General features: G+C 40.5%; 1 protein-coding gene across 1 annotated transcript in view; it reads left to right on the forward strand.

Annotated features, from left to right (window-relative positions):
* LOC101469316 (matrix metalloproteinase-17) overlaps window positions 1–13,035 on the forward strand; it is a 97,456-nt gene that overhangs the window by 70,301 nt on the left and 14,120 nt on the right. Inside the window, exons 5-6 of the mRNA XM_004538316.3 lie at window positions 9,492–9,668; window positions 12,150–12,252. Of these exons, the coding sequence (XP_004538373.3) occupies window positions 9,492–9,668; window positions 12,150–12,252 (280 nt within the window). The remainder of the gene's footprint in view (window positions 1–9,491; window positions 9,669–12,149; window positions 12,253–13,035) is intronic.

The following is a 13,035-nucleotide window of genomic DNA, read 5'->3' on the forward strand; positions in this document are numbered from 1 at the left end:
TACTGCACCAGCTTTAGTGCTGTGTCTATGTATATACAGGATGCCTTCAGGGACAATGCTGAATGTAGTTCACTTAATAAAAAGTATAAATGGGAGCAACCAGTGCATACTTTCTGGTGAAGGCACAGTGTTACACGGAAGTAGCTGTGTAAAGATTGAGAAAAAAAGAAGTTAATGAGAAAATCAAATATGACCTTATTTCACACCTGCAAACTCGCACTTACTGTGTAAAGTGGTAGTGCATGTTGAATTGTCAGCTTTGTTTTGGCGTGTAGTCTCTGCAATTCTATAAGTGTTTGTGATGACATAAAGAATTATCCACCAGTCTTGTCAGTCACCTTAAATGAAATGCGGTTTCCAGGTGGTAAAAAGTTTCGTTCGTCACAGATCTATCTCCCATCAAATTGTGTTATTGAAGACTCGTGTTCCCTCACTTGTTCCAGCGAAATGTTAGGAATCAAATTAACTTTGATTTGTCTAATTATATCTGCTCCTTGTGGGTATTTGATGTCTGTATTTAGTCTTTTGTTTCTAATAAAATTGCAAATAGTTCCTCAGCAGGGGAAGAGTAATTGTTACTGCCATGCTGTGTATACCACCATCTGCTAAAACGTCCCTGAGGCCAATAGATAGAGTGCCAAAAGTTTTTTGATGTGTGAGGATGCTATTATTCCTCCTCTAATTCCAAGTGAAGCCCTTTCCCTTCCAGGAGAAACAGAATCACACAACTTGGCAGCCTCTACCTATTCTAACTTTTTATCACCTTACCCTCAGCATTCCCAAATAGAGTATCTGCTGGATGAAAGATGAATTCATGACAAACTTTGACATGAAAACCTCTTCCAAGGCTGGAAGCAAAATAGTGTAAGCAAACAGAATTTATGAAGCACCTGCCCTCACAATAGGAGCGATTTTGCCGCATAGAGATAATGATGCGATCAGTGTGCTTCTCGGGGTTATGTATACATTATCTTGTGAAATGCACTGTACAGAAAATGTTAGTTATACTATATGCACATGACAAACCAATACTTTATGTGAAGATGCTTCACTATGCGGGTAGCTCCTATGGGCTGTTGCCTGGGAACAAGCAGTCTGCAAGCACAAAAATAATCACTTTGTACTTATAATCAATAGCACTAATAAAAAGTGCTTGACTAATTTAGATAGTATTGTTTGTAATTGTTCCATAAATAACCTCTTGCTCATTTACATTGTGTTCAGGTTTTCCATTAAACATCAAAGATACACAATGCAAACATACTCCTATGTTTGGTATATTATTAAACCAAATAAGAAACTGTACTGAAGCTCCAAATGTCATGGCAGATTGTTGAGAGTCCAAAAATTCAGTGTGTGTTTAGACATCATTTATACTGAGAGTGAACTTCTAGACTGAATAATAAGTGTCAAAAATAATGAAATGTGCACCCCTGAACCCATTAGGGAGCTGAAAGCAGTTGTTGATTTAAGCACAAAAATTGGTCCACGCATTTAGGATCACATTAGCAGTGTGTACCTTCCCCTGTCAGATGACTTGTTATATAATGGTGGATAAATTGTATCTAACTTCAGATACTCATTCATCCAAAAGTGCTCTTTTTTTTTTTTTTGAGCATTCACAATGGAAATTTTAAACTGTTTAAAAAATTGCACTGAATTACATTACAGTACATTACATTGTGTGGTCCACAAACCCATACTAACTGCGGTAGTTGTGAATTAAGAAATAAGGCCCTGGCCACACAGGCCTAGAAAGCAGTTGGCATCGCCCTGGCAAATACCAGTTGCTAGGGAATAATGACTCTTCCCAGATCACTTGCGCCTGATGCTAAAGGCTAAAATTGTGATGTTTTGGAAGTCTGAGTAAAAGTTGTTTGGAGAACGAGGGTTATAACTGTGCTTCCATATGAAATTTATTAAGCTGTATTCATTGGCAAGACTTGCATAAAAGCACGAACTGAATCGTATACATCATAAATCTGAACTTAGATACTGGAGTGTTTTTTTATTTCACCCATAATGCTGGGTTAACATATTTTCATTCTCATAACTGTCGTCCACAAGAAAGAAGAAGAACAAAAAGATTCAGCACCCTCGGGATGCATTTTGACCTCAGCCTGGAGGCTTTAGATGGTGATTTGATTGGTGTGTGAGGCTGTCTAACCCAGCTGGTGAGTCTGTGATGGGGCCAGGACCTCTGTGGATGTCCCTCCTTTGTTTTCTGCTGTCAGGGCTGCGAACCATATGTTGCAGGACAGCAGCTCAATCTGCTCCAATTAGACCTCCCACCAGGCTGTTGCAATGGCAAGGCAAGCAGACGATGCTGGTAGTGTGGCTTGAGCGTGTGTTTGAATGTGTGTGTGGAATGATGGCAGAGGCATCAGCAGCTGCGTAGATGTAGGTTTGGTTAACAGGAGGAGAGGTCAGCAGTGGGGCCTCACCTTTATGACTCAAATTCACTCATAACCTGCCTCCAAAAAACTATCCATTTGGTTAAAAAGCATAATGGTGTTAACAGTAAAAAAAAATATATATATATATATATATATATATATATATATATATATATATATATATATAGTACTGAGGCTGTACGCTAAGCGGAAGGAAGGGGGCCGGGGACTGGTGAGTGTCAGCACCACAGTCCAGGATGAGACAACGAACATCCAAGAATACATTGGGAAGATGGCCCCAACTGACCGAGTGCTCAGTGAATACCTCAGGCAGCAGAAACCCAAGAAAGAGGAGGGAGACGAGGAACCATCATGGAAGGACAGGCCCCTGCACGGTATGTACCACCGGCAGATAGAGGAGGTGGCTGATATCCAGAAATCCTACCAGTGGCTGGACAAAGCTGGACTGAAAGACAGCACAGAGGCACTAATCATGGCAGCACAAGAACAAGCTCTGAGTACAAGAGCCATAGAGGCTGGGGTCTATCACACCAGGCAAGACCCCAGGTGCAGGCTGTGTAAAGATGCCCCAGAGACAATCCAGCACATAACAGCAGGGTGCAAGATGCTAGCAGGCAAGGCATACATGGAACGCCATAACCAAGTGGCCGGCATAGTGTACAGGAACATCTGTGCCGAGTATAACCTGGAAGTCCCGAGGTCAAAATGGGAGATGCCCCCAAGGGTGGTGGAGAATGACCGAGCTAAGATCCTGTTGGGACTTCCAGATACAGACGGACAAAATGGTGGTGGCTAACCAACCGGACATAGTGGTGGTAGACAAACAGAAGAAGACGGCCGTAGTGATCGATGTAGCGGTTCCGAATGACAGCAATATCAGGAAGAAGGAACACGAGAAGCTGGAGAAATACCAAGGGCTCAGAGAAGAGCTCGAGAGGATGTGGAGGGTGAAGGTAACGGTGGTCCCCGTGGTAATCGGAGCACTAGGTGCGGTGACTCCCAAGCTAGGCGAGTGGCTCCAGCAGATCCCGGGAATAACATCGGAGATCTCTGTCCAGAAGAGCGCAGTCCTGGGAACAGCTAAGATACTGCGCAGGACCCTCAAGCTCCCAGGCCTCTGGTAGAGGACCCGAGCTTGAAGGATAAACCGCCCGCAGGGGCGTGCTGGGTGTTTTTTTTATTTTTTTATATATATATATATATATATATATAATATGCATTACAATATATTTTACGTGCTAATGTTGGGAATGCCGTTGATTTTTGCCTGTAATAAATAATTCAGAGAGGATTATTGTGTACAGAAAATGGCCTTTTTCCTGCACTGTGATGAATTTCCTCAAGAGCAAACTTTGCATCTAGTGCATTAAGATTTTTCATCTGTAAAGCAACAAACTACTTTTTTTAAGCATCTAAAGAGGAAACTCTTCCTGAATGTCTCTAATCAGCTCCCCAAAGAAAGTCAGAGTCGATGAATTCTCTTTTCTTCTGTGGTGCTGGGTGCACAGTTCAGCTCACGTCCAGATTTTAATGTTTTGTTTAGCTGTTAAAATTCCCTTCTCTAACACATTGAAGCTGCCAGGCTGGTGTTGTGAGGCTCAGGGAAAAAAGTTAATTAAAAAGCTCTTAATTTCTTCACGTCACACTCTGCCAGTCTCCCCCTTGCTGCTATCTTGCATCCCGCTCTAGCGTCATCAGCTTGCCTAGCTTGTCTCCAAGGCATTGCTTAGCTGATGCCGGTATCACTGCTGAACTACATATCCGTCTGCTTGTAAGACAACAGGCAAAGCTATCAGAATCATAAATTGTTGCTCTTAGCAACTTTTTCAGAGGCGTGATAATCCCTTGGGAAGATCTAAGCGTGTTAGGTCAGCCCACAAGGTAAAAAATGAGTGTTGGCGCTTCAGCAGATTGTGGAGCTATGTAATTGTCTTCAGAAAAATGAACATTATCAGACAAATCCGTATCTGAGTAATTGCCTTTGCTAATTCCTTTCCCCCATCTCCCGGTGCATTGTTCTCAGCGGGACCCTAAATCTGGGTCTGCTAAGGCCAATTCCTAATGTGTATGATGCTGCTGAATAGTGGAAATTAAGCACCACATTTAACAGGCCAGTTCACCCCTGCTGTGTAGATGGATGGTTCTGGCATCCATTAGGAGTCGTGAGAGGTGGAATCTCGGTGAGATCAAATAAGCGGAGGTCTGGAAGTGCTGTTTTTGCTTTGACAGGCAGCAGATTGCTTGTATTAATTATCACTCAGCCAGCAATCTGCTTCTACAAACTGATTACCCTGACTAAAACAAAAGCATCATTAGGCAGGTGAATTTTTCATGACATTCAATTTTTTTTTCTGTGTGTGTGTGTTTGTGTGTTGGGAATACATGCACACATTCTGTGTACTGTTTATGTTTCTGTATGAGGAATGGTTGGCATATTGGGCATGTTACCCTATTTTTGTTGTGTCTTTTCCAATGATCGTTACACTTTATTTTACCCGTCCTCCTATTGTTTTGTTGGCAGCAGAGAGGAGGGGAAGTGTATACTTTACAAGCTCCAAGAGAACAGAAAACATGAAAGAATCATTGAAAATATCAAACTCTAGTCTCTCTCGGCTACATTGTGCTATTACATTCATAGAGCATTATTTGAAACTGCAATTTAAAGGTTTTTTTTTCTTTAAACCTGCTCTTTACATTACAGCGTGCCTTATCTGTGCCCTGGTTTTCAAACCACATTTCCAGACTGATGTATGTTAACAATAACATGTTACTGAAGTAAAATACTGAAAAGAAAATGGAAAAAACCCACCAAACAATGCTGCGGAACAATTCAGTGCCGGGAAATACAAACAGGATCAAATTCCACAGACAATAAACAAACGATAAAGTTAGAACAGGTACACGTAACAGTGGGATGGTGTGAAAGAGTTCAGCAATTATAAACTTTTTCCACTGGAGTATTGTATTGCACTATTTATTTTTTCCTTTAGAGTCAACAAAATATAACTAAAAATCTTCTCTAAAGCAGCCGCTTCACTTCATATATGTATTTGTATCAGAATTCAATGTGTCATAGAAAACATACCAATATAAAGAAGGAAAACACACGAGAAAGCGTTTCATTCTGCGTGTGGTTGTGTCTCTTATCTGAGTGTTCAGTTTGTCTGGTTACTAACAACTCGGTTTGAATAACTGGAGCAGTGGACGGGGCTTTCGGGGCTCACCGATCGTATTGGAGGTCATTAAGGGATTACAGTGTTCTGTGCTAAATGTGATGTCACTGTGTGATTACAGTGATGGATGTCAGCTTGAGGAGCAGCAGATATTTGGAAGAACGTTCTGACCTCTGCTAGAGAGATATTTTTTTCTTCTGGTGTGGCCCAAACAAGGGAAAGCGTAGCATTTTGCCTGGGTGGACTGAATTTTGGCTGTGAGCCAATACCATTACAGACAGTGTGGAAGTCCTGAGCATGAAGTGCATCCTCGCAAAACCTTTTTAGTGATTAAGTCAGTAACCTCAGAGAGGATTGTACTTCCTAGGAGCACAATATTAGAAATTTAATGATGGGAAATAAAACATACTGACAGAACACGAGGCAAAACATGGAAATGACGGAAGCGTTGAGGGGGGGAGGGGCATATACAGATATGCTACTTTGTTAGGTACACTTTGTAGAAGCAGCTTGGGCCCCTTTTCTTCATGGCACAGATTCAACAAGATTGAAACATTTCTCAGAGATTTTGGTGTATATTGACATGATATCATCACAAAGTTGCTGCAGATTTGTCAGCTGCACATCCATCATGCAAATCTCTCCTTCACATCTCTAACATGCTCTATTGGATTGAGATCTGGTAGCTGTGGAGGGCATTTTGCTCCAGCAAAGTCATTTTCATTTTCAACAAAACAGCTTTGTGACATGGTGCTTTATCACCCACAAGGAAATGGATACACTGTGGTCATAAAGGGATGAACATGGTCAGCAACAGTACTCAGGCAGGCTGTAGCATTTAATAACGCTCAACTGCTTCTATTGGCCCAAAGTGTGCCACGCTTTTACTTTGTCTACACCAAATTCTGATCCTACCATCTGAATGTGACAGCAATAATTACAACAGTTTTTAAAAAAATTTTAAAGCCTGTGAGAAATGTAACCTCAGTTTCCAGTTCTTAGCTAACAGGAGTGGCACCCAGTGGTCTTCCTCTGCTGTAGCCCATCTGCTGCAAGGTTCAGCATGTCATGCATTCAGAGATGCTCTTTGTCCTTCTTTGGTTGTAATGAGTTGTTATTTGAGTTGCCTTTCAGCTCAAAGCAACCTGGCCATTGTCCTGTCACCTCTGGCATCAACGAGGCATTTTCATCTGGAGAGCTGCAATGCACTGGATATTTTCTCTTTTTTGTGAACCTTACAATGGCTCTGTGGAAAAATCCCAGTAGATCAGCACTTTCTGAACTATTCAGACCAGCCTGTCTGGCACCAATAACCATGCCACAGTCAAAGTCACTTAAATTGCCTTTCTTCCCTAAATCACCTTGTTCACTTTGAACTTCAGCAAGTCATCTCGACTGTGTCTGCATGTCGACATGCATCGAGCTGTTGTGTGTGTGCTGATTAGATAGTTGTGTTGATGTTAACAACTAGTTACAGGTAGCTAACACATGAGTTAGTTCTTTTCCAAAAATAAGTTGTTTCAGGGTATTTACCCAACTTCCAGATGTAACTAATCAGTTTGAACTCCAAAGACTGACCTGACACTTAATAAAATGGATAAGTTAAGGGGAAACATTGTCAACTGTATTTAAAGATAACATTTATTGTGATACAGAAATTAATGAATCTCTAAGATTATTCTTTTCATAGTGACAGAAGAGCACTGAGATTTAAAGCACACTTGTTGGAGGCTGATTGGCTCGCTGAAGGCGGGCAAGAGGATGATTGGGCTAGAGTAATGATGTCGGTATTGACTTTGACAGTGTGGGAAAGTGGAAGTGGTGTAAAGAACAGACTAGCAGTCGAACAACCAGGAAAGCAGGCAAGTGAGTGATTACACGTTTTCATTACTAAACTTATGCATAAGCTTCACCGTGTTTAAATTAGCAAAAGATGGGAAGAGGATCGTATCAAAGTAAACCCAGCTAGAATAGCACTGAGTATTTTATGCTAACCCTAAAACTGCATACTGTTTTGTGGCAAACACGTCTCCTATGTGCATTCATATAGTCCAGTTACAAATAGTTGTATTTATGCTATGAGTGACAATGATTGAGTTATTACAAGCTATTTTTGGTCATTAAAAGAGTAAAATTAGCTTAATTACTAAATCTTGAGTGAGGGATTTGTGACTAGTTGCAAAGACAGCAGGAAGTACTGATTATAGATATTCATGCTATTGACATAGGCTGACTTTAGGGCATCCACTAAGGAGCTGTGATGTTTTTTATGGATCTTCTTGACCAAGATCAAAGCAACAGAGTCCTGTGATCCTCATCTTTGTGGACTGGAGAACTGACAGTCAGGAGAGGGTTGAAAGGTCTACCAAATGAAGCTATTAATTTCTATTCTCAGCTCCATGCCATGAAAGCATTTGGACTGATAAAAAAGCTGCTTAATGGGTCAGTGGTGAATCTGGAAGAACAAAGATTGAATCCCTAAGAATGTAACAGTCTGAAGAGCCATACTGAATACTCTCTCTCTCTCTCTCTCTCTCTCTCTCTCTCTCTCTCTATGTGTCTCAGTCTCTGCTTTTCTAAAATAATTTGGTGCATTCACACAATCCTTGCCTCTCTGACTTTGTCCTCAGTCATTATGTCTATTATGTCTGCTTCACGTGGACCTTAAATGCGATGAAATGGTACATACTGTGCTCTGAGTCCCTGTTCTCCCTTTCTCCCTCACTCTCTCTCCCTTTCTTTCCTTCCTATTGTTCACCTGCAACATGTGCTTCTGTAGATTAGAGTTGGCATTTGCCTCCTGACCACCCCAGGTGAATACTGTAAGCACGAGTGCGTGTCCCAGGCCGTGGCCAACCTATGGTTTACTGAATGCAGACTTGCGCACATAGCCACCAAGGAACTCTGAGCTAGCTTGGTTTGACACGGTACCTCTTCATATTTTTGGAAATCTAAATCTCTAAGCCCCAGGTTCTGTCTTGCTTCACAGAGTCAGACAAGGGGTTTGGGAGGATTTTTCTTTTTATGTTTTAGCTGAAGATGGAGGGAAGGTGCTTTAATAGCCTGCAGCCTCTTTAGGTGTCTTTCCGCACTAAGATTTTGATTGGCGGCCCAGGGACTCAGGCAGTATTACCATAGTTATCTCACTATACCACACACCTGCAACACTCAGAGCTTCCTGAGCTGTCTGTCATGCCTCTCAATTTGCACCACAAGTTGGACAAAAAAAAAAGAAAAGGGTCAATTAAGGGTGCAGACCCATAGCAGAAAGGTCACATTGGCGACCATCGCTGTGGATCTCTCCAAAGCAATTTACCAAAAAGTCTTTCATGCCACCTTCTCTGTCACTGAATGCTAATGCTAATTGAACATGTGTGACCAATCAAAACAGTCTGTTGGCCATGGAGGAAGAAGCAGATTATCCATTTACACATGATCAGTGTCTGCAGCTGAAGACCTAGAACAACTTCTTTATAGCAATCTGCAAGCTGTGACATTACACATTAATTGATTATCTCGTCATAAAATCAAATGCAAAGCAGCAGTAAATCCTTCCACAAATGTACTTGAAAAACAAATGGGAGTGGTCTATTATTATTTTAGTCAACTGTTACAAAAATTAACTAATAGTTTGAGCACGATAAAGCGAGTTCTTACATATAGAAAAATGTGGTTTGTATATTATTTAAATAATGGCTATAACCATGCACGAAATACAGGGACTATAGTCATAATAGTAGCAATTTTACAGAGCATTACTTGTGTTGTGTATAGTGACCTTTGACCTTTAGAGTGCATTTCTAAAGAGGTTTGCTTTTTCTTCTTTATGTTTCACTAAACGAGGCTTTTAACAGTGCGCTTACTTTCATCTTTTGTGTAATCTCCTTTCTGTCTCTTTCAGACTCTCACGGCATGGATCTGTTTGCAGTCGCAGTCCATGAGTTTGGTCATGCCATCGGTCTGGTCCACACCTCTGCAATGGAGTCCATCATGAGACCGTACTACCAGGGCCCTGTTGGAGACCCTCTAAAATATGATCTACCCTATGAAGACAAAGTCAGAGTTTGGCAGCTTTATGGTATGTAAAAGGCGCCTGTGTGTGTGTGTGTGTGTGTGTGTGTGTGTGTGTGTGTGTGTGTGTGTGTGTGTGTGTGTGTGTGTGTGTCAGGGAGATGAGCCAGAAAAGTAAATTACTTTGATTCCTAACAAATTTCCATTTATTGAATCTGCCTCAGGTGTTACTGAAAAGCACAAATCCATAAACATTGAAGCAAACTGGCTGTGTAACTATGAAAAGGATCATAACAGCAAGTAAAGACAGGCATAATGATGCCAATAATGAACTAAAACACACAATTAGAAACATCAGGGTGGCAGGGTGGATAGAAATATAATTAGTGTTGGACAATAAATGATACCAACCTCTCCCGCAGGGGAATTGTAGAAAAGGGGAGAGACCAAAAAGGGGTACTGCAAATTTATAGGGTTGCACCAAAGAAGAAGAAAAGGATGAGGAGGGGCTCTCACTGACAATGAAGATAACTACAGGCTTGGGGATCCTGGAGTTTAGAACACATTTTGTGTAATTATAACAATATGTAATTTGTGACCCGGTTACACACAAGAGACAACATTTCAACAGGCATAAAATGGCATTTTTGCACCAACAAGGTGATTAGAATTAGCTGAGAACTTGACATGTGTCAGCACAGTGTGCAGCGTGTCCTTAACAACGCATTGCACATATAAAAAAGTAGAAGTAGCAGGCCTAAAAAACTATCTATAGCAAATGAATTGCACTGTCATGTCCTGAAAATAAGGAAAAAGGCAGCAAAGACCTGACACAGGACCTGCATCTGCACCTGTTGTTGGTGCATATTTGCACATTTCAGTAGGTCACTGCACCTATTTCCCATTTCCTGGCATAACATAAAGAAATGAGGGGTGACTCAAGGCCTGAAACAATATATGACCTAAATCAGAACTGCTTAATTTATTTTTCCTATTACAGTCAGCTGTTTCGTGTATTTCCATAATTATATTGAACAATTTTATGCTCCTGGCTAAGCCTCTTTACTGGAAATATAGTTTTGTTTTTTCCCATCATTAATATGAAATATGTGCTGCAGTAAATACTCACAAAATTATCTGCTTACCTGATGAATCATCATTAGTAACAAGCAGTGTCAAACATGATCAATGCTGTGAAGTCTCCGACCCTTCATAGAATCCTTCTCTGCTGGCCGTGAGTCATGATCCTTGGCTGTAATTATGTTTGTCTCGCAGTAAACTAGTGGCTGTGACAGCTCAGGAGACTGAAGATACAGCAGCCTCATCTCATGCAGGGGGCACCAATTTATGAGCTCTGCAGAGCAAGGTTATTGATTTAATGAAAACATGGATGGAGTTAATTGGACCTCATTATGCCATGTGACTTCATCAAACCTTTCCCTGATCCAGGAAGTGACAGTGAGACAAGAAAGAAAGAAAATGATGACTTTTAGAAAAACACAATCAAGTGCGGGGATAAATAATGGTGGCGTGTGATTTGAATTGCTGAATCCTGCTGAAGGGGAATATTGTGATACGTGGAAATGATCAAACTACCTCATTTTGAGATGACTTTGGATCCAAAAAAATGTTGGTGATCACAACCCCCGTGGTTATTCCTAACCAACCAATGACCAGTCCTACAAATATCTTTCTGTCCGCACTGATAGCACTGTAACCTCACATATTTATTTTAGCCATACATACTTTTGACTCCTCCATTGTTGAATGATTTGGCAACTTTTTTCTGTCATTAAAATCAAAGCTAACCCGTTTTGTTCAGACTGTGTTCTACCTATGAGTACCTGGAACAAGAAGAAAAAATCCATTGTGATCCACATTCTGTACTGCAGTAAGAGCTGCAACCATCAAGCTGATGGCATAGAGTTCAGTAGTGCAAACTGAACTCAAGGGCTCTATTCTTTTTCTACATCTTACAATTTTAAACTGTCCTCTAGAATAGTATGAGACCACATAGGTTGCCCTCAGGGCAGTTTTAATTCACTTTGAGTGATGAATCTTCTTTTGTTTCTATCTAGTTATCTAATTGTCTATCCCTGCACACACTTGCACAGGAAGTGCTTGGAAACCCATGCCACGAAGTTCCCGGTGCACAATTTTTGTGCTGATGTTAATGCCAAATTATTGGCATTAATAGGGTGACCAACCGTCCTCTTTTTTTGCACTTGCTGACTTGTAAAAGCCTATATGACATTTTTTATTTCACCATTCATTAACTGCACAGAGAAGGCATAGTTTAAATACGTTAAAGTTTTCTTTAAGTAAACAGTTTTATTAAAGTTCTTCATGACTGGTGCAAGTGTCCTCTTTTTTGGAAATCAAAATATGGTCACCATGGCATTAAGCCATTATGATCCTGTGGCAATGGGACTGAAAATGTGTCATATGAAATGTAAGACACAAATGGAGAACAAAAGAAACTAAATAAATTATCAAAAATAGTATAAGGGATTTATTGTTATTACATATGTTTGTCTTGTTTTCCCAGGTGTTAGAGACTCAGTGTCCCACACAAATCAACCAGGCAGTTCGTCTCAGACAGCCGAGCCTCCTGTCCTGCTAGATCTTCCTGAAAACAGGTCCACGGTCATGTAAGTAGAAGTATAAAAGGTATCTGTTATCTTTTAAATGCAACAGAAATAGATCTGGCACTCTAATAATAATGCAGTCCATAAAAATCACTTAATTCCTTAGTAGTTGTTTTAAGGTCTCTTTTACCTAAATTAGCTGCATTGTTTGGAAGAAGGAAAGCCAATTTCAGTATTCATTTCATCTTAATTTCATAAATTTAGTAAAGCAGGCATGATGGCCAGAGGGTCTGTGTCAATAAAACTCAAAGCACAGTTCATCTCAGGACACAACTTATTGAAATGCTTTTTGATTGAAGTGAAAACAAGCCTCAGCAGAAGCAAATAAACCATCTTCTCAATGTGCATTCTGTCTATTTATATACAGTAGTTGTGGAAAAATGGTGTTATTAAAGTCATGACAATAAATGAATTTACATCCACAGGCCTCATGCAGGTGGTATTCATTTGTTTTATTTCACTGGATTGAATCACATTACAAAGAGATTTCAGTTTTTGGGATGATTCCTTGTACATAATTGCATTGTGATTGTTTTATAATTGTATCAGGTTTTTGTTACTTCCACTGAGACGTAGTGTAATGAATCTATGCAGGCTTACATTCATTGTAAAAAAGAATTTTCTTGCGGGGAGGGGGAGACTTGATAGAACTTGTAAGGTACCAAAAAGCAAATTAGCCAAGAGTGAGCATGGGACCTTGCCCATCAAATTAAGCAATTCTCAGAAGACAGTTGGGCAGCTATCAACCTGTAGTTTCTTTAGGTTATCAAGCTTAATTAGACTGCA

The sequence above is a fragment of the Maylandia zebra genome, linkage group LG7 (genome assembly GCF_041146795.1).
Source record: "Maylandia zebra isolate NMK-2024a linkage group LG7, Mzebra_GT3a, whole genome shotgun sequence".
In the NCBI taxonomy this organism is placed as follows: domain Eukaryota; kingdom Metazoa; phylum Chordata; class Actinopteri; order Cichliformes; family Cichlidae; genus Maylandia; species Maylandia zebra.